The sequence below is a fragment of the Zootermopsis nevadensis genome, unplaced genomic scaffold (genome assembly GCF_977971745.1).
Source record: "Zootermopsis nevadensis isolate Lab colony 2312 unplaced genomic scaffold, Znev_1.0 Znev_ptg000021l, whole genome shotgun sequence".
In the NCBI taxonomy this organism is placed as follows: Eukaryota; Metazoa; Arthropoda; class Insecta; order Blattodea; family Termopsidae; genus Zootermopsis; species Zootermopsis nevadensis.
In genome coordinates, this window is record NW_028259153.1 from 20,644,137 (window position 1) to 20,666,113 (window position 21,977).

At 38.8% G+C, this 21,977-nt stretch overlaps 3 protein-coding genes across 8 annotated transcripts in view; 1 reads left to right on the plus strand and 2 right to left on the minus strand.

Moving 5' to 3' along the window:
• Positions 1-5,941, minus strand: part of Miga (mitoguardin) — a 39,719-nt gene extending 33,778 nt beyond the window's left edge. For 2 of the 3 annotated variants that reach the window (XM_022072310.2, XM_022072311.2), the window contains exons 1-3: positions 5,537-5,940; positions 5,236-5,389; positions 1,263-1,418 (exon numbers count right to left, since the gene is read on the minus strand). In XM_022072310.2, coding sequence (XP_021928002.2) covers positions 1,263-1,418; positions 5,236-5,389; positions 5,537-5,635 — 409 coding nt within the window. In that variant the 5' untranslated portion in view covers positions 5,636-5,940. Of the gene's footprint in view, positions 1-1,262; positions 1,419-5,235; positions 5,390-5,536 lie in introns of all 3 variants that reach the window. The other variant, XM_087352769.1, reaches the window with a different exon arrangement.
• Positions 5,942-6,014: 73 nt separating this feature from the next.
• On the plus strand, positions 6,015-12,301 carry Fbxo42 (F-box protein 42). 2 transcript variants are annotated; one of them, XM_087352762.1, is made up of 8 exons: positions 6,015-6,260; positions 6,349-6,480; positions 6,558-6,769; positions 6,857-7,035; positions 7,411-7,541; positions 8,038-8,177; positions 8,457-8,620; positions 8,992-12,301. In XM_087352762.1, exons 1-8 carry the CDS (start codon positions 6,101-6,103, stop codon positions 9,806-9,808), a joined length of 1,935 nt encoding a protein of 644 aa, XP_087208888.1. In that variant the 5' UTR covers positions 6,015-6,100; the 3' UTR covers positions 9,809-12,301. The 2 variants fall into 2 exon arrangements, with proteins under 2 accessions (XP_087208888.1, XP_087208889.1); XM_087352763.1 differs by lacking the exon at positions 6,349-6,480.
• fand (Pre-mRNA-splicing factor SYF1 fand) lies at positions 8,230-21,976 on the minus strand. Of its 3 annotated transcripts, XM_087352752.1 has the most exons (19): positions 21,876-21,976; positions 21,391-21,539; positions 20,542-20,665; positions 18,792-18,989; positions 18,386-18,570; positions 17,510-17,624; positions 16,840-16,987; positions 16,177-16,328; positions 15,734-15,954; positions 15,259-15,421; positions 14,562-14,675; positions 13,900-14,062; positions 13,655-13,764; positions 12,805-13,008; positions 12,446-12,562; positions 11,716-11,854; positions 10,569-10,724; positions 10,310-10,441; positions 8,230-9,200 (listed from the first exon to the last, which is right to left on the minus strand). In XM_087352752.1, the coding sequence occupies exons 1-18, from the start codon at positions 21,915-21,917 to the stop codon at positions 10,341-10,343; spliced, it is 2,601 nt and encodes an 866-aa protein (XP_087208878.1). In that variant the 5' UTR covers positions 21,918-21,976; the 3' UTR covers positions 8,230-9,200; positions 10,310-10,340. The 3 variants fall into 3 exon arrangements, with proteins under 3 accessions (XP_087208878.1, XP_087208879.1, XP_087208877.1); XM_087352753.1 differs by lacking the exon at positions 8,230-9,200 and having other exon boundaries at positions 9,735-10,441; positions 17,510-17,597; XM_087352751.1 differs by lacking the exon at positions 8,230-9,200 and having other exon boundaries at positions 9,735-10,441.
• Between the last annotated feature and the right edge of the window lies 1 nt (position 21,977).

The following is a 21,977-nucleotide window of genomic DNA, read 5'->3' on the forward strand; positions in this document are numbered from 1 at the left end:
AAAATCAATACGAAATTTTATCCAGAAAACCTGAACAGAAGATACATCTTGGTAAACCTAGAAGTAGATGAAGGACGACCTAGGAGGAGAGGGATCATTGGCGGAACCTTGAGGTTTGCATAAAAGGCGGGAAATTTATCGACCATCTGAGCGAGTGTCAGCTCATGAAGAATGGCTCCGCGCAATTAGCACAGAGAGAAGATACCGGTGTCGCGTTTAATGATTGATGCTCCCGGGTTTTTGCCTACGTTTCAGTGAGGAAAGGCGAGGAATTCCAATGGTGACCCTGTTCACGGGCCGCATTCAACATCAACCGGGTACTAGCTCACACTCACAAGAAAAAAGTGGTTACACGACAGGAAAGCACAAATCACCGGCCCGGTTTGCCTTCTGAGACAGAGCCACGGCAACGTTGAGCAACGACAGCTTTATGGTACACGCACGGCACGTGCAAACACCGCCCCGATCGATTCTACTTCGATTCTGTCGATCCCCTAGTTTATCCCGATAAACAAAACCTATTCCACCGAGAAGACTGCTGGTAATAATTACACCAATTACGAACTGGACACCCTGGTTCTTTCCGTCTGCACGACAGCGGGAGGGGCTCGGCGCTTTTAATCTGCCAATCAGCGTTACAGATCTCGCAGCGAATTCATTAATCACAGACGACACAGCGCACTTAAAACCATTAACTCGTTTAAAAATTGCTCTCTGACTGCGTAAATTAATAAACACGAGGAGCCCGGGCTTCGGATCGTAAACTGAATGCTCTGAACTCGGCCATCGCGTGTCTAGGGCTGGGATCTGTTGAGCCCGACGTGAAACCCAGAACAACTTAGTAGAGCAGAACGGAGACCGTCCATTTGCACTAGAAAGTAAGCCGTAATTATGTCGACCATAAGTCATCAGTGGTGAAGCTCTCATTCGGATTCCAGCATCGGACGTTCAATGCTGATGCCAAGAGTTAGGCAACGATTTTAAAAGACCGGAGGGAGACTCCGGTCACCTCCGACTAAACCAGACGAGAAACACGCCTATTTGCGGAAGGGCATGAACACGGAACTTCGCACTGCATGGCAACATTGAACCACTAGATCACGTCTTCTGGCGAACACGAGTCCTGGTTGCGCGCTGCTGCATTCGTCAGTGTTTGGTTATCAGTTTCACCTGCACCCGAGCTACGGCACGGATGCAAACCACAGACAGAAAACAGATGAAATGAGCAGCTGATTAGCTACTCTACAGACATCATCACTCACCCAAGATGCCGAACTGCTGTGGTGTGAGGTGTTGAGACCCAGCATCCCCTGCGGCCATCGGGCCGATGGAGGCCCCGCCCACTCCAGACACCGTCGACAGGACCGACCCCTGACGATGGAGACTACGCGTACCTGGACTGGTACTGCGACGCACGTCTGTAACAGAAAAGGCAATGTCGACAAATGCACTCCAGGCTGTCCGCTATGTGTTTTCGTAATCTTACAACACTTCGATTCTTCGGATGCAACTCATCTCGCCGTAAAGACGCAAATTCCGCTGCATGTTGCATCATCTGCCCCGATGACAATCCGTTCAACTAAAAGTTCTCACAAAAGTCTCCCTGAAATATTTTTGTGCACGAAAATAACTGACAGAACTAATCATAACATGGCGGACTGCCTCACAAATAAAACAAATTGTATTATCCGTGGGCGTCTGGGATTAAGGCGATCAAGGATTCTTAATTTCTTGCTGTAGCTCGTACGAATGCAGGGGCGGCATTCAGCATCGCTGAAATCTGTTTTAGTGAAAATGCAATACGAAAACTCGCAATCATAAGCCTCCAGAATCCTTCGTTCTGACATCCATCATGTGTATACCCGGACGCTGACAGTCCAGCTTTAAGCCGTGAGTGTGTGTCAAGGTCTGCAGCTGCTGATCGAAGCAGCTCCAGCGAACACTGACGTCATGTAGAACACCGCTGATCGTCGGACGAGCAAAAAGGGGGCAGTATTGACTGGTACTCACCGGGAGGGACCGGAGAAGAACAAGAAACGATATCCGCTCCTGGTTTCGAAGATCCCTCCTGGGAAGAGATCAACTGCTCTCCGTGGGACAATGAAGACGATTCAGAACATGGAAGGAGCCAGAGGAAAAATGGTTCGTGATTAAATTATGAAAATGTCCTCTTGTGCGAGAGATGTCAGGTTTAACGAGCATCGTAAGTAAATGGACTGACGTCATACAACAGAATTAACGACTTTTCAATGACTGGTCTCAAGTCATGAAGGGTGTACTTGATGTAGGAATTACTTGAAAATGGTTGGTCTACTTCCAGAATGAGAATCAGCGTTCACAATTTTGCGAAACAACTTAATATCTGTAAAGACATAAACCGCTTCTCCAGTGGCGTGTCCTCCTAGTCTCCTCTTTTACGCAGTCCGGCCTGTGGACCGAAGAGAGAAGCGAGATTGCGAGGAATAAACGTGCTCAGCGTCGCCACTTGTGCGTCATAGACCGGAGAACAGCGAATTCCAACGTAGAAACTCGGCGAACGGCGGAGAGAAGGAGAAACGAAACAAAACAAAAGACGGGAACGAACCGTTATCCATGGCAACGAGAACATCGCTTCAAACGGACAGACAGTACGTGGTAGGATTTGAGGTTTTCACAGCGGTGACCCCGAAGATGGAGGCAGCAAGGACCTCTGAATGGTGAACTTCTACCTGACTACACGTCCGAACAACCCAGAAGACAGCCATCATCGGACAGTACGTGCGTCAGTTTAGTGCAAAGAACGCATAATACGGCTACCACGGCGAGCTCAAATTTTTATGTCTCAGGTTGGTCTTACCAAAATGGCAGGCACAGACATATTTCTGTTCATTCGCTTCGGAACAAATTGCTTGTCCACTGGCCGGAATGCTTGTTTGCGACACAGTGGGGGGGGCGACCGATGATGGATCAATAATGCTTCCACTCAAGGCCGTGACGTTTCACCCCAAGTCAAAACGAACCTTCTTCTGACCGGATATATATTCATTTATTTGCTTTGAAATGTTAAAGATTGGAGCAGGGCATTACTGAATTGTGGTGCAAGTTATCTAGAGGTTGAGATTTTCCTAGAGCAGCTTAATACAGTGAAACGCACAGATTAGTCTTCGGTTGTGCGTTGTAGGGCACGGAGGTATTTTGAGCAGACTCGCTGTTTACTTATCGATTTCTTTAAGGTTATTTAACGACGCTGATTCACTTGCAAATACGGGAATTCGAAATATTATCGTAAAATGGTTACGGGACTATATAAATAACTTCTACTTCTGTCTAACGTGGCGCATTAAGAATAAAAAATATGCCTATGACTCGAATATATTTTCCCATCCATCAAACAAAGCTAGCCTACAGTATTATTTAAAATACGAACCTGTCCCAATACAACCAGATGTAAGAAGAGTGACATCCTTCTAAAAGTACTTCAGCAATTGCAGATGTACAGGCATGTTACTTTGATAAACACCAAATGAATTAACGTTGTGAAGTCGAATTTTGGACAAAAACTTGCAATTACATTAATGTCCTGCCATTTACAATTGGCGGCATTGCATATCTCGAACAACAGAAGAACGCTTAGCGCATGCGATTCAGGGATGCATGGGTGTTAAAAGGTCATGTATTTCTTGTCTTAACGTAATGAGCATAATTATTGAAATACGAGACATTTCTCATTGAAATGTAAAAGAAAACTCGAAACATGGTAATCGACATTTAAAATCCAAAAATATATGCACTAAGTTGTATTAAATACAAGCTATACGAACGATTAAAAACAAAACAAATGTGTACTGCCCTGCCATCTATTGTTACACTTATTACACTGTACAACACTCAGCGGAACATTTGATTTTTGCACGTAACTCCATCACAGTAAACTCACGTTTTTAAGACACTTAACTTGTTCAGTTCACACCTGATGACAAACCATAACCGACATCATTCACAGAAAATAAAACTGAACTTGCCAATGCCAATGAAACTTTAAAGATTAATGAACAGCAACTGAACAAATTCTTATTATTATTAGTTTTCATAGTAACAATGGGATAGTTGTGCGCAGTGGCAAATCTCCATTGTCGATGTGGATGATAATAATGTCACGTATTTCATGCAAACATAAAACATATCCTTTCTGTTGAATAATTATGTTGGAAAGAATTCTGAGGGCTAATGCATAAAAAGTTACCTTTATATAAAAGCAAAATTACTTGAAATGTACGTTGCAAACATGGGACTATAAACACCAATAATTTCTTGCATGAGATCAAGTAATATTTTTAGTTATATTGACAAGATTATCATTTCCTGCTAAAAGAATCTCATTCCGCATTTTTCCCAAAGAGAGTAAAAATTCTGATGTTGGTCTTCTTGTTTCTAACACTGTGTGGATTTGCAGGTATATACCAACATTTCAGAGAAACATCATGCCTCCATCTTCAGGCCTGATGGAATCTACATACAAGCCCATACAGCATTACAACGCAGAAGACCAATATCAACATTGTAATGCTGTGAGAACCTCAAATCTTGTACAGAAATTCTCATCTACAAATAGGAATTAACCTTCCGTGATTGGTATCTTATATGTGGTTCAGCTGGCCGTACGTTGCACAGACAAACCACTAATCCCAAAGTTAAAGTCTGCAGTCTGTCCAGTAATACATGGACTTAAATCCCCAATGCGAGTATGACAAAGGTTATTTTACTTCCAGAACAGAAATCAGAGTTCATTTTACACCCATAACCAAAGAATATGGGATAGAAAACTCAGGACAGTCATCTCTTGTTCATTAAATCTCAAGAAGGTGAACATGCTGTCCAAAGGACATGAGAATAGAAGAATTGTGTACAATGAGTACTGTAAAGAATAAGCTTACATAAAATTGGCACCATAAAATTCAAAGCCTAAGCATCAAATACTGCCTTCACTTAGTGATATAAATTATATAAATAAACAAAACTGGTATGAAACCACAGACCCCCTTAATGTCAGTAATGAAGTGCTACACATTCATGAACAGACTCTTATTTCATATTACTAATAAAACCAACAAAGTGATATCAGCAGTTCTGAATCTTAGGTTTCTACCACAGTGTTAATTACAAAATCAAGGCTACATGCTTCTAAAACAGCTAGAAGCAATATGATGAAATTATACACATACATTTAATATGCTAACAAAGTCTCACATTACTAACCTCCATTTGGGCTTCTTGCACCCTGAGAAGATGCTGCAAGTCTTTTCCCATTTCTTCTAAATAGTCCTGGATATACAGTTCTTCTCTTTCGCCGTAGGTATCGAGCCAGAAGTCCAATTAATACAACACCTATTGTGACGGATAGCACAGTAACCTAAAACATCAGATGTTGGTGACACCTATCATTCGATAAAGGCATAGCCAAGATAAACAGCTCTTTACACTTTAATAAATGTGGTGACACTATACTATAAAACAGTACATATATAAAATACACTGAACAGTTATGCATATAATTTACCTTCTGAGGCATTGATAACCGCACATTCCTTAATGGTATAAAAACCCGGAAGTTCGAGAATTTGCTTATAAACGGATTCAGCTGAGTTATAGTGGACATTATGGACAGTTCTGCTAAACTTCTTAGTCTTTAAAACAAATGCAAAGCTTTATTTATCTTCTGGGTCTCGGTGAATTTAGAAATTTGATGATCTTCACGTATAGCAGAAATGTCAAGTAGCTGAGTACATGAAGGACACTGCTTGATCTTGACTCATCCGCTTTCTCCGTACTGAGCTGTAAAAGCTTCTAACACACGAAAACAAATTAATTAAATTTTTAGCTAACGCTCTCTTCAGAGACTTATGAATTATGAAAACCTATGACAAACAAGAACAGGGCACAAAATCAAAATGACGCGGTAATGATCCATATTCAGAACTAGCAGCCGTCTTTTAGTTCTGATTTCTGTCGCTAGGTGTCAGCATAATGATGTGTTCAATAATGGTGGTTAAGGTTGCTCGAGTCGGTAGTTTGCTGGAAACCTGTTGAAACACCGAGTTACTAAAGTTTGAATCAGAGCAACATGAACTCATATCCCCCTGTTGGTTCATTCATCAGATCAGAAAGCACAGTAGATGATCTACCTGATGAAGTGCTTGAGTATATTCTTAGTTTAGTTGCTCCATACAAGGATTTGCAAGAATGTTCATTAGTATGTAAAAGGTGGCATCGAAGTGTCAAAAGTAAGTAGTAACATGCTATATTAACGATACTTCATATCAATTTAATTGATTTGAATTAAAAGGATTGTCTTACATTTGCATGTGACAGACGTCATTCGCCATGCACAGAAATTCTTGCATCGATCAATAGTAGACTTCAATATCAGGTGGGAGAACATAACCCCAGCTGAAATGGCTCCATCGATCACCAAACGGTATTCTCATTCAGCATGTCGTCATGGTAAGTAGCACAGATATTACAAATTCATGTAATTATGTATATGTATTAGAAATGTCATACCTTATAAATTGTTACAGATAATTCCATGTACGTTTTTGGAGGTTGTACTACAACTAGTACTACATTTAATGATTTGTGGCGGCTTGATCTTAACAAACGACAGTGGGTTAGACCACTGACGATGGGAACCTATCCTTCACCAAAGGCATGTGCTTCTATTGTATGTTATAAAGAAGCACTTATATTATTTGGTGGGTGGTCACATCCATCACCTTACCCACTTCATCAGGTACAGAATACCTTCTAGAACAAGTCCACTGCAACTCACCTTAGGTAGTTAACTGCAATATTATATCCACTCATTTTACATTTTCAGGCATGGAGGTTGTTCAGTGAGCTTCATGTTTATGGCATTGTGTCCAATAGGTGGGCATGCATCAACACACCAACTACTCCTCCTGCCATGGCTGGTCACTCAGCCACAATTCAGGGAGAACTGATGGTTGTATTTGGTGGACTCCAGAAAACTAATGTCTTATTAGGGCAATGCGGAAGGTGAACAGTTTTTTATGACCATATTTACACAAGTTAATCCTTTTTGTAATATCAGTTAGCCTTTACCACTGCAGTTTGTCATAATTTGTTAAGGCTTGAAATTGTTTATAAATGGGTGTTCTAGCCCATTATAAAACCCCTTACCTGGAAGATGTGGGTTTTCCACTCCTAGATGAGTTGCTTTCACCACAACTGAAGAGTCCGATCTGTTTCTGTTAATATTCCTTTCCTTCGTCAGAGGGTTCCAGTTTTACAGAACTGAACTTGCCCTCACAACTACGGTATCTGGATTTCTCACTGCAAAGTTGTTATAGATATTACTATATTGGAACAAGAAAATACATTTAGTATTTGGGATGTAAAATTTTGTTGCAGTTCCAATGATGTGTGGTGTTTCAACTTGGAAAATCAAACATGGAATAAGCAAACTACCACAGACGTGAAGCCATTTTGTAGATATGGCCAGTCCCAAATCTCACTTGATGACAGAAATGTACTAATACTGGGTAAACTCTGAATTTTGTATCATTAAAAGAAATGAAATTTTAAATATTTTTATCATAATGTTTAAGAACACCCAACTAACTCCATGGAGCAGTCATTGAGAAGTTAATAGTATGCTTTGTCACGTAATATACTGACTAGTATTTACCCCTCAAAGATAAATTGTGATTTGACATCAACATATCACGTATGTTGCAAATATCATGGAAGTTTAAACTCTTACTGCACATATATTGAAGTTTTATAATATCTAGCATATGTATGATATTAGAAACAAATTTGGAATAAAATGAATACTGCTAACTCGCCAAATTGTGTTGCTGCAACTACAGCTGAGCAACTTTTATGTACTTCCAACTAGATGACTGCCACGTAGACCAAATTACCGTGCTCTTTAAGGTTTGTAGTAAAGTCAAATGTTGCAGCAAAAGGCAAACTGATGTGGACTGAAGTAGTTTTGTAGAAAAACTTAGCCTTGGAATAAATTTCCATCTTCAGGTGGCTGTGGAGGACCAAATATGATGTTCAGTGACGTGTGGCTGCTTTCACTGACTGATCCAATTTGGACATGGCGGGAAGTTCCTGTGAGGAATCTCCAGTGGGCTGCAACTTACATGTGGTGTCATCCTGCATGCAAGGTGCTGCTTTCACCAAATTTAGATGAGATAATACAATCAGTTAGGAAGAGTATGGATGTTCACTAATATATGTTATAAACAGTGGTAAATGCAATTACACTTCTTGTATACATGTACAGTTATGTAGACAGATACATACCAATATTTTGTATTACTATTTTAGTAAATTACCATGTATTTAACATGCGTAAGGCCCCAGGGAGTGAGGTAAGTTATGAGAGACACACAGATGTACTGTATTATAAAAGAAAACTATTACAATTGGTGTCATATGCCTAGATTGGTCAGCGGGTAGTCGTCTTCAGCCGAAGAAATCCTGTGTCGAGTAGACCAACATTTTCCTATCACGCACAGAATATCCCATTGCGAATACGGCTCAGCACTGCCAATGTGAGGGTTCCACCTCAGGAGGACGATGTACCAGCAGATGTAGTTAATAGAAGGTTTGTTTCCTGCATTCCAGATTTAAATTTTACGATAAACATTTTGCAGGTAATTGGATATACTAATCAGAAGTTATATCTGTATGCCTCATTACTACCCTGATGATGGAGGCAGCAAGGATGTCTGAAATGTTGGCAAACTTCTATCAGACTACACAGCACAACAACACAGAAGACAGCCGTCTTCATACTCAATGGCATGAGAACCTCAAATCCTACATATTAAGACTAGGATATCTATGTGAAATGCTACTTTTTCTACATTTTTGCTTTTAAAATTAGCCATATCTTAAATATTTAATAATGTAAGCCAAGTTTCAAATACACAAATAACTTTACCCACTCTGATGTGTGCATGCCATTTCTTTCAGGGCATCAGAGGGTTTGGTCGAGCCTCAACCAACAGACAGGGATTTCAATGTTAATGGGCGTCATGGAGTACTTGGTCCCAGGCCTTCATCAGCAGGAAGTGCCAAGCAGGGTGGGACATCGACAAGCTCTAGCAGTGGGGAAGATAGTGATGGTGAAGTACCAGATCCATCCAGCAGTCAACCTTCTCCTGAACACCGACCACCTCTTCCTGACCAGGGCAGAATAAATCAGGTTACTTGTCCACCAAAGCCACTGACAGCAGCTTCATCTAATGACCTTGAAAATGCAGGGCCAAGTGGTATAGGCATGGCAGCATTTCGCGATCCATCACCAGTGATGAAACCCGGTGCGTCTGAAAATCGGCGGCGGCAGCTGGAATCCTTAAGACGCATGGAGGAAAGGATACGCCGTCTGTCAAGAAGTGGAAGTGGCAGCAGTGGCAACAGCATTCCTCCTGCAGCAAGATCTAACCCCACAGCATATGGCAATAATGTATATATATCACCATCTCCATCTGAGTCCAAATCTCAGATGACAAAGAATGTCATGACTATGTCTGTTCTGGATATATCACATGTTTTAACTGATGGGTGCTATGTGGAATGGCTTTGTCCAAAGTTTCACAATGCTTCGAGTGGTGGTCCAGAAGAAAAAATCCTTTACACACTGATTGCAGGGAAAGGAGAACTTATAATGTTCGGTGGAATCCAAAAGGATGCAACATCAGTAAAATCACAGGCTCAACCATTGTCTAATGCTGCAAATGCAGTTTCTAATTCATTACACTTTATTACTGCACCGAGAGGTATCATATGAAAGGGCACTTTGTTACAGAGCGAACTTTGCTTTTCAGTCCACAAATGCAAATATTCTACTCACATTCTGAAAAGCTTTTAAAGAGTTGCTGCTAGCATTCTACGGAGGCTGGAAATCATTTATAATTTGGAAAAGGTATGGAATATCAGCAAGCTCTCATGTCAGTAGTGTCACGAATGTTACACAATTTAAGTCGTTGACCACCATGTTCTGTCATTAACATTTGCTGAGTTTCACAGTTTTTCATCCAATGTGTGAAAGAAAGATGGAGAAATTAAACACTTATAAAGCTTATAAATACATGGAATTTATTTTTGTAGACAGCACATTTGTGAACTGATCTTATGGTTATGGGTCAGCATAATTTGATGGGAGGAAAATCCATCTCTTCCACCAGAGTCTGTTCCCATAAAACTCGCTGTATCTTTACATTCATTTATACCAATCAGTTTAGAGATTAATTTTCCTTAATTTCTATATGAATAGTCATTCCTTATTTACATTTACTTAAGCATGAAGTGACTGTGTGCCACTATGAATCATCATCATCGTTGTCGTCGTCATCATCATGATGGGATTTCTTCAGACTTCCAAATACTTCCTGGGGAACTGGCTGTTTTTGTACTGGAAGATCTGGAAATAGATGCACATTAGAGGTTGATGACAACTAAATTATGTGACAGCAAAATCTGAATTCCTACACATTATCTTATAAATTTAAAGCTGATATAATTAAATTCAGACTTCATCATATACTCACTATCATCAGTGTCCTCTTCAGCTTCGTCGTCATCATCGCAGTCGATGTTGATCTCATCAGGGTTGACAACTCGAGTTGTCTCAGTTCCATCTCTGTCCTGACCTTGTGTCTCCCCACGCACAAACAATATATTGCTACTTTTAGCTTGCTGCTGAGCTGCAGATCAAACATAAACAGAACAAGTTTCTTTCATATGTTAAAACTGAAGTCACCTCACCAGCAGCACGGGGAATTACCGACATGATATTGAGATGCGATGCTGGAACAAAGTGGAAACTTGATGCACACTTACTCCAAGCCTATCTTATTTCTTTGGGGAGGGGAGGGGTTCATAAGATCACAATGCTGTTAATTGACTATTTTTCAAGAAATCTGGTATGAATGTTATCCCACTAGAGGCCACAGCAACCTCTTTTTAATTTCCTGCAATCAATAACATGATGGTAGATCCAGGATCCTGAAATTACATATGGTAATATGACCTGAGCAAGATTTGATCATATTACCGCCTGCGAATGAGCCGAAAATGCTGACTCGTGAGTTACATCTCATTTCACTGCTGTGGAACTCCTTGTTTTAAAACTGTATCAGTCAGTGTTAATTTGTTACTTTTTTTCAAAATATTCCACCAATCATTCACATACAGCTGCTGAGATCTTCAAACACAAGAAAGTAAAAAGTGTCCTAGCTTTGGTTTTTTCCTTGACTTTGTGCTTCCCCACAGACACCTAGGTCCTTTAATGGCATATGGTATATTGTAACATACTTAAAAGTAGGTACCCTCCTGTAATTTGAATTAAGACAATGATTCTCTACTACAGGATCAAGATGCTCATCACTTACAATGAAGATCTGGGGCAGATGAATCCAATTCAAAATTTGCTTAAATATTATCTTCTAATTTATACCTTCCAAGATGTTGCTAACCAAATATCCCAGTGCATGGCCCTAGTTGCATAACTGTCACTGTGTCATAATAGGTCCCACTAAAATTCCAGACAGAATATTCAAAAGCTGCATCACAAACCTATAATATTTTCCAACATGTGCTCCATCCCCTTAACTTCACTCACTGTGACAAAATTACAAAAGTAAATGCACATATATTAACTCATTTTAATTGTATTAAAGTCAAAATTTTCCTTACCAGGTCTCTCCAGATGAGCCATCTGCGCAGCTTTGGCTTCTAACATTCTCATACCATCTTTGGCTCCTGGTGCGAGATCTGCGACAGTGCCCGATACATTGCTGGCTGCAGACAGCATTTGTGCAGACATCATGTTCACCTGTTCAGGAAATAGTATTGAGTTTCAGCTTCCTGTGTGCCATGGACAGCCGTAGCCAAGAGGTTACGGCTGATGAAACTACAATCTTCATGAACTTGCCCGGTTGGCCATGCGCAGTGGTCCTTTCCCCCACCTCTTTACCTTTTCCGTCCACCCCTTCGGACTGTGTTGCCTGGTAACTGGAAGACCACTTCTGTACAGGATTTCACCTGAGACACTTTGACAAGTTCCGTTTCAGTTTCCCCTTCTAAATTTTACTTTGATTCGTGGTGTTCAGCCCTGTGCTGATGGTCCGCCTGTTGAGGCGTCTGCTGTGGCAAGTTCTGCATTTTGCTTATTATATTGTGTTGATCATCCAGCGGATGTCACACCAGTGTATATTTCTGTTTATTTCATTTATAATTCTTTGTATTTGTTTTGATTAATGATAATATATGCTCAATTAGATTTTGTGTTCTATGTGGTTTTTGATTAATTGAATTGATCCACGCCTATTATATTTAAATATCTGTTTAAAGGCACAACAAGATTCAATACAGCAGCAGAAGTGAAAGTCTTACAATCTTCATTTCTTCCAGCACCAGCACTGACCTGAGTGTTATATGTAGCTTGCACACTGCGCTTAATCCTCAGCATCTCTCTCATCGTGTCCTCATTCCCATGTCGTACTTCAAATTCTTTCCAGGTCTGCCAAAAGTCTGCTGTCACCTGTTGTTAAATATAAAAAATATACTGTACACAAAGTTGAGCAATGGACGGTAATATTCAGCAGTTCTTCTGAAATCATGTACTTACATTCACAAACAGAAACAAAATGTCACCTCAGCACATATTTTATATTTCATACAGTGAATTCAACTGAAAAACAAATTTCAGGAACTCAGCAATAATCATCTTCGCCTTTAAGTCATCACAGGTGACTGAACAAAACTGACCACACAGTTACATACCCTGGGATCACACATCTGGCTGCAATGGGCGTAGATCGCTCTGGCTCTGTCGATTTCACCAAGTTTTGTCTCCATCTCAGCAAACCTCAGACACATTTCTCGTGAATTTTCCTCTGTAAGTACCTCAATTGCCTTTTCATATATCTGCCGTGTTTTGGGGACTCCATAAATTTCTGCAGCTTTCTTAATATAAATATTAAAGAGCTGAAAAAGAGCAGGAAATTTTCATGATCACAATTCAGATTTTAAAAAGTTCTCAAACATATACTTTTATAAGACATCACTGATTTATCCAAGTGTTTTGATATACCTCCTCAATAATAAAAGAAATAATATTACCATTAAAATATGTGGTTGTTATGAAATACATCAGTAATATTTCAAAGAGAAGCAGCACATTCATGCTCTGTGCAACAGAGTTTAAAAATGTTGTATCATAACCACCTGACCTGTTCACATGAAAGAGAAATTCAGTTCATATATTTCAAACTGCTATATTATATACACAGTGAGTTAATGAAATCTGTATGACCCTTGAAAATTCTTATGAAACACCAGGTTCTACATATGCAGTTAGAGAATTAAGAAATAAACTTGAAATTTGGAATCTCACAGTATGTAGGTGACACACTATTCTAAGGAAAGGAAAAAAAACAGCTTTGAAACTTGTTTTACTTTTGTATGAACTTTTGACAAAAAGCATTATAATAAAACCACTAAATACCAAGCATAGACTTCAGTACCTGACATTCAGTGAAAACTAAAATTCATCCATTTAAAAGTCAGTCGTCAATTAGAGAAGCATAAATATCATAAAGAAAGGAAAGTAACATAATATGATCCTCTTTACCTCAAACATCTCTTCTGGCAACACCGCCTTTGTCGCTCGCTCATAGACGGCCATAGCATGTCTTGCCATCCCATGTTCTTCTTCCAGCTTTGCATATAGCAAGTAAAGACCTGCAATGCATGAGGTAAATTCTTAAGTACCTGAGCACCGTGCATACAGATACAGCTCCACATATTCTAAATGGGAGCGACTCATCGATCGGCACAGACATTAATTCAAAGTCAGGAACTAGGCAAAGGACTTACCCTTTGAAAATTTTGGTGGACAATTCTCCAGACACTGCTCGAACAGATCTCTTGCTCTCTCGAGTTTTGACCCTCCGTAACGTTTCAGGAACTTGGTCAAGTAGGTGTTCCATATATCATACACATTTGGCCATTTAAATAGCGCAATTCCTTTTTCATATGCCTGCAACATAACAAACAATTGTCTAAAAGGTTTGCGTCGAGTCATTATAACGCACGTCCATTAAGCAAGGTACATTCTACAAACATGAAATGAGTGATAAGTCCAGTGGTTCCAAGTTATGAGATGGTACAGCATACAAATCCCTTTTGTTTAATTATGTCAAATCTGTAAGCCTCACAAAAGGAATTTATTTAGGATAAAACATTTTATTTTCATATATAATTCTTCTGCAAATCACTTTTCATCCTGAAATATATTTAACATGTTACACTCCAAATGCATGCAGAAACACATGTAAAATCTCCATTATCGTTGTCTGATCTAAACAAAAACTGTAATGTTTTGAGAAATTTTAGTATCATATTTCATGAAAATCCAATAAGTGGTTCTTGAAATGTTAGATGTGGACAGAAGGCAACTTCCCGCTGAAAACACGTCAAAAACTGCTCAATAAATGCGCGCAATGCAACATATGCCAAATGTGCACGAGTAGACTTACCCTGAAAGCTTCCTCAAAGTATTTATGTTCTTCAAGAAACAGGCCATAGTTGATAATAATCTGAGGCGTAGAAATTTTTAAGTCTATGATGCGGTCATAGACTGCTTTGCAGGACTGCAACAAAGAAATAAGAGAACACTGGAAAGCTTGGTATGGTCTCCTCTACCCTGGCTACACATTAAACCAACCAACACCAATTTGTAGTGAAATGTCTACCAACTTAATTATTCCCATACCACTTTAACAAAAATAAATCCAAACTATTACGCATTAACAGAAAATCTTTACAATATTTACATCCCTTAAGAATAAACTAACATGATTAAAACACAGGAAGTTATTTCATGTTAAATACAAATATAATTTTGGAGGAAAATATATGATCACCTGTCAAACAACATAAGTCAACATTTGTTCATCCATGCAAACAGAAATGGTATATCACATCTGGACAACCGAACATATACACCAGGAACCCTGGAATTTCACAAGAGCAGCTGACAAAATCAATGTACAGCCTTGTACAAATTATAGTCAAATATAATAAGTAGGATTTGAGGTTTAATGACAGCGAGTCTGACGATGGCTGTGTTCTGGGTTGTTGCGCTGTGTAGTCTGGCAGAAGAACCAGAATACACAGAGCAACAACCCAGAAGACCGCCATCTTCAAATATAATAAACTACAGCAGTGACTTACCTTAAAAGTGCCAAAACTCTCCTCCAAATCTGCATACATTGACCACACCTTGAGAGATTTGTACAATCTCATCTGTACCGTTTCAGTCTCATCATGATATGCCACCTTGTGCGGGGGCATTACAGTTGCCTTCTGCATTAACTTCAATGCAGCTTCATAATTCCTTAAAACAAATAATTTATGTAAAACATATGCAGTTCTTACAACTAATTTATAATTATCTGTCAGCCACTATTATAAAATAATTGCATGCTGTATGGTACGAGAGAACGCAACATCACTAATATTATCTTTTGGGCATGATCTCATTTTTTCTGAATGATCTACCACTTTCATGTCTCACGAGAGCTGTAAGTAATTAATATATCTCAACACAGTGAGAAGTGTTATGCACTAGTTTGTGTGCATAATACTAGAAGCGTGAACGACTGTGACTATTCACACACACACAACTGATGAGGTACAGGAAACTTACTCATGCCGAATCTCCATCTCTGCCCACTCACACCACACAGATGCTAAATCATCTACTTTGTTGTAAGGCACATGAGTGCCTTTTTCAAAAACCACACGAGCATCATCAATTTGCCTGTTCTCTTCATAAAATTTGGCAAATGCAACCCAAAGTGTATGTAGTTTGCCAACTGCAAGCTTTGGGTCTACAGTCTGAACGGCTTCTGTGTATGTGCTGATGATCTGAAACAAAAATTGCTGTTGCAGTACAATTCTGTAACAACGGTGGCTTAGTAGTTGATAAGGCTTAACCAAAAACCTAAAAATCAGCAGTTAGAGTATTTCCAAAACAATGCTTGTTTCTCAAATTCCATCAGACCCTTGCCATTGAATCACTGTTACCACATGCCATATCTGGTGTGATGACGACAATAACGAATTAAGGAAAAGAAAATCTGATATTACCTCATGTGGCTTCCCCTCATATAATAAGACTCTATTGTGCCATTCTTGTACATTATGTGGGTTCTGTCGCAACAGCACAGAATTGAGAAGCAGTGGCCTTCGTTCTATGAGATGTTCAAATCGAGCCAGCAGCAGCTCTAGGTCAATGTCATCTGTAAATGAAGCTCAATGAGAGTTGGCTCATACACTTAGCGCAGTATATATGCGTGTGTGTGTATTGTCCGCGAGCCACGAGAGTAGACCTGACATCTCTGAGGGAGGTGGGGTAGAATTCTGTGCTACTAGCGGACCAAAAAACACCGCAGCTTATACAGGCAGTATGTCGTGAGCTAATGTACTGACTGACAGATAGCACAATGTTCTTAGGTAAGGAATACAACACCAGCGCATGGGCAGAATCCACTTTCCCCCTGCCACACAAGCAACGGCTGACAAGGCCAAGTCTACTCTCGTGCCTCGCGGACAATATGTGTGTGTACGTACATACATAGCACAACTAGCAAATCTGTTCATCATCACCTGATTATTTCACAATTTCTTAAGACAAATTGACACATGCTATACTTATCTGTCAAACAATATTATAGTTTTGGTAGTTTTACATTGAAAGTTCCTTGCTGTCGGCCTGAATATGCTAACTTAAACCAATTCCTTGATCTTTACCTTCTTCTGTTGGATTTAGATTTCCTGCTGCTTCCTCCATTCTCTTACTCAAACTTAATTCTTCAAACTGTGCACAAGCATCAAACACCTGCGTGAAGTCTCTCACTGTAGTCACGGTCTGAACCGCTTCTTCATATATGTCTCGGGCCTGCGTCCAACAATCAGACAAATCTGACTTGAAACTCAAATTTTAAGTGACAAATGTCAACAGATACTTCATGTTTCAAATTGTATAAAAGTAAAGCTGCCCCACTATATGTAATTAAAGTGCATAGGCAGAGAGGAGGCATAGCACCTACTCATTCTTGACCTTGGTACTAGATGGATGTGTGGTCAGCGCCATACTCTGGCCACACTCTAACCCCGGGCCAAATGATTGGATAGGAGGCTGGGTGGGTCCCAGAGCTGGTCTGGATGCAATCAGTAGAAAATTCCTTTTTCCCTGTTGGGGATCAAATCCCAGTCATCCAGTCTGCAGTCAGACACCACAGGGACTGACCTATCCTGGCTCGTTTCAAATGGTGTAGTATTTTAAAATTAACGAATCTACCAATTCTTCATTCCCGCCACCAAAAAGAATTCGGCAGTTATGTATTCACAATCCTTCACTAATCTCCACCCACTACAGATCATAGTAAATCCTCAATCCCATTTCACCAAATTTACTTACCCTCTCGAACAGGCCACTGCGGACATAGTAATCTGCCAGCGAGTTCCACAGGTGACCTAGTTGGTCTGTGTATCTTCTAAGTCCGCCCCTAATAATAGCATCGACATTTAGAGACCTGGAAGATTCCACATTATAATAATATAGAGATCAGACGAAGCTTCATTCAAACATAACATCCAACTGTCCTGCACCTTGAAGTCGTGTAACTCCAGAATTACCTAATAGGGAAATTAGGGAGACATGTCAAGAATCTCAGATAAGCTTTTGACGACATCAATCACTATGTAACTACTGACTGCCTATCATAGTGACATATATGAGACATAATAATAAATCTCAGCAATAAATGGAGATGTATCATAATCTGGCCACTTTAACGCCTGAACATAGAATCTTCAGTACCCACGGATAAGGCATTTATACACCCTTTAAGCAGTTCTGGGTAAAGTGGTGAAGATAAAACCCATCAAAATACCACAAGAAGGAATTGAACCTTGACCATCCACTCCATAGTTCATAAAGTGATACAGCTCACTTATGTAATCAATTGAAATCAATATAATCCAGCTTATTACGTAACATAAATCACACTTCATAAAACTGTATGTTTAATTTGACTAAAAATTTGATTTCGTCACAGATATATCTGTCTATTAATTACTTTCCACATTTGTTCTCTAAACAAGAATAAACATCGTAAAATTAAAATCAGGTTTTACACAATGCAGAGAACATGGATCCTCTATAACATGCAAGATTCCTTTATCAGTCAGAATTAATAAGTTATAAAAATGATTTTGTGTCTAAAACATCACTCTAAAACTCACTCTATTCAGCTTTTAAAATAATAAAGCACCAAAGTATTAGCTGTCTCACCTTACTTTATCGGGATTCTTTGAAATCAGCTCACAAAGTTCATTCCATAGTTGATGATTTGACTTGCCATGCTTTGACACAAAATCCTCCTTGTTGACGATGTAGGCTAGCTTCACTGCTGCTTCATCCAATCGTCCTATTGATATCAAATATTCAATATAATCCTCTGCATCTTCTGGGTATAACTATGGAATAGAAATAGTAATGTACCAGAACATCTCTGCTACTGACACTTACATATACATTTTCTAAATTTGAACGCATGTGCAAAGCCACTGCGAACCCACATGAGAGTCATACATAGGGGTGACAGTTACCTGCGTTTTGAAGTTTCAGTCAGATTAAGCAATTTGCGAGGATATCCCAAAATAAGACTTTAATTTTAAAATTAATATGTTCTACTTACTTTGAGGTACCTTCTAAAAACTCTAACAGCTGTTTCAGGAATGTCATACATTTTCAGAAATTTCAGATAGAGAGGCCAGACACGATGATGCTGAGTAATCGGAAGAGCGCGAAGAGCACGGTCAAACACCTGCCGTGTTCTTGTTATACGACACTGATCCATCAAGAACTGAGAGTAATCAAGCCAAATTCGTGGCATCTGGAATACAAGGAACAAATTCTATATTTTGTTTGTCAGGAATGTCCTATGACCTCTACCAACCTTATGCAAGTCCAGAATGCATTTCTCAGGTAGGCCACCATTGGTCATCATTTCACATTCTGAAAGTTTTATTTTTGGCAGAGGTGAGCAGCAGAAAATATAAACAAGAGTCCAGTTTCTTACCTTAAGACCACAAGATCCCCTAAATTAAACATATCTCAAAGTGGAGTAGGGGGTAAAAAAACAACAACTGATTCGTAACTTACCAATATCACGACCTTGAGCTTTAGGAAAATTCCATTACAACAGTACAGTGTTTTTATTTCCTGATAGTTCCTCTACAGTTCGGTGCAGAATTAAATTCAAATCCCAATAAAAAACTAATGCTGAGCCAAAAGCTTCGTCCAAATGACAAGTATCAGTGAAGTGCTTCTTAAACTGATAATTCAACGTGATGTTATCCCTGTCCCAAGCCAAAGCTACAAAGGCATGAGATCACACAATAAACAAAAATGAGTGGCCCGCTTCAGCCCCAGGAAGTGAAACCATGACAACCAAAGTAAGTTGAAATTCAATGAGGTATTCTTCACAATTACTTGTAAGCCTGAATGGATGTACTCACCTTAAATTCCGAGGAGACAAACTTAATGAAATTCGCTACCAACAACAAAACAAGTATAAATTTTAATATGGGTTATGATAATAAAACAATTGAAGTAATAACAACTAAATTACACGGTTTACAAAATGATAGTAACTGGAAAAAGCACGCTGAACATATTATACCCACACTAAGTTTAGCATGCTTTGCCATGAGAACAGTTGCACAACTGTTGAAAACAGATATTTTGAAATTAATTTTCTTTGCTTTCTTCCATTACATCATGTCTTATGGAGAACTTCAACAGAGAGCACAAGAGTATTTATCATCCAAAATAAAATGCTAGAATAATGGCAGCCAGTAAGGGAATTGTATTTTACAGAGAACTATTTATGAAATTTAATATACTCCCCACTGCAAGTAAATTCCTACTCTCATTACAGTCTTTCATTGTGAACCACACGAAGAAAAGTATTTAAGCCAGCATTTAAAGATTATATTTTATCTCACTCCTATTCCATAGAAGAATTTATTTATATTCAGAATTATTAAATACTGTATATATTTATGTAAATAGCTGTAATAAGTATGCAATTATAATTTTGTGTTGGTATTTTATTGTACAAAGTCAACATATTCTTGGCTTGTACTATAAAGGAAATATGGAATGCACATAAATTCTAATGATAACATTTTATTACATTTGCACAAGGTATATAAATATATGATTTTATCTCTCTCCAAAATTATAATTTGGGATTTTATGCAAAGCAGTAGTTAAAATTGTCAAATATGAAAAAAATTAAATCTTGTGAAGTGTTCCCCAGCAGCTACACGAAAACCCAATCAGCCAAATGCAGGTCTTCAAACCTTATGACAATGACCTTCTGTTTGAACATGCGTACTTTTCACACATCTTTAATGTTGATAACAGCATGTGAAACTAACCTTATGCATGAAAACTAAGGACCTCTCAAATGCATTATTTATGTCTTCATATGAAGGGTCCGTAATGCAGCGTCCCTTGGTTTGTCTCCTCCGAAGCCTCAGATAACTGTACCACAATTTGTAGCTGGGGAAAAAAATATTACATTCATGTTATACGATGTAAAAGAAATCTAAGACAAGTAAAAGCTCTGCTAAACTCCTCTATATTGGGGATGAGGAGGGGAGAGAAAAGATAACCCATGAGGCCGACTACCAACAAATTCTCCTTAATAATCCAGTTACTAATTTACAAAACTCAGTAAAAATCAAGAATGAGTTTACTTACTGGAAATAGGCTATTCAATAATCTTCCCCACTCTATAAGAAGTCTGAATCACGAAATAAAGAAGATTCAGCCATCACTAAAAGAGGATGTCCTGTCTGAAATCCTTCAACGCCATAGAAGAATCTACCTCAGTCAAATATTTTCAGCAATTATAAATGCATGCTTTCAGTTAAAATAAAAATACTGTCGTCATAGGTCCAAAACTTGATTCCTAACAAAGTCCAGAGTTTCTACAACACACTGTCATAGTTTCCATTCTGAATGATGGGCATTGATTTCTATTGTATAGAAATATTTCAATTCAGATGTAATGAGGAGGGGAAATTTTCATATCAAAAATAAACATTTAATATATCAGAAACAACAATGATAAATCCATGTGTGAAAGCCATTAGCATGCCTGAATCTAAAAACTATACAATTCTTAACCTGATAACTATTTTCTCTAATTTCTTTTAGAACCAATGTTAATTTATGTTTGTGCTTTACGAAATGAGGCTGAGTGCTTATGTAAGACCTCCTACCTTCCTGGCAATTCTTTTAGGGCTCTTTCAAAGATAACATTAACTGTATGTTTAGGACTCCCCTTCTTGTGCTCAATGTACCGCTGCCAATGTTTAACAGAAAAGGGATTCCGAAGTATTTCTTCTTCATATGGCAGATCATCTTCATTCTAGTGGGAACAAGACAGAGAAATTTATAAAATTAAAATGCTGCTACTTCTTCTTGGACTTATATCCCTCACTACTATTTTTCAAACACCTTCAATATCAAATGTAACCAAATTAATGATAAAATTTCAAAAACTGTAAGTTTAGTATTCGGTGCAAATTCCATAACCACGTTTCGGAAACGTTGGTGGACATCAACACGGCGCAACAACCCAGAAGACAGCAATCTTCAGACACACCGCTGTGAAAATCTCAAATCCTTCACAACCACTCTTTGAAGGTCTGAAGATCAGTTAAATACAACAGTAAAAACTTGTAAGATGACAAACTTTACTTACAAAAACAAGCTCAATATCAACTACTTCTCCGTACGAAGCCATACTACCGTGCGCAGCTAATACCAACCATACGTAATACCAACACACTGAGAATTGCTTACA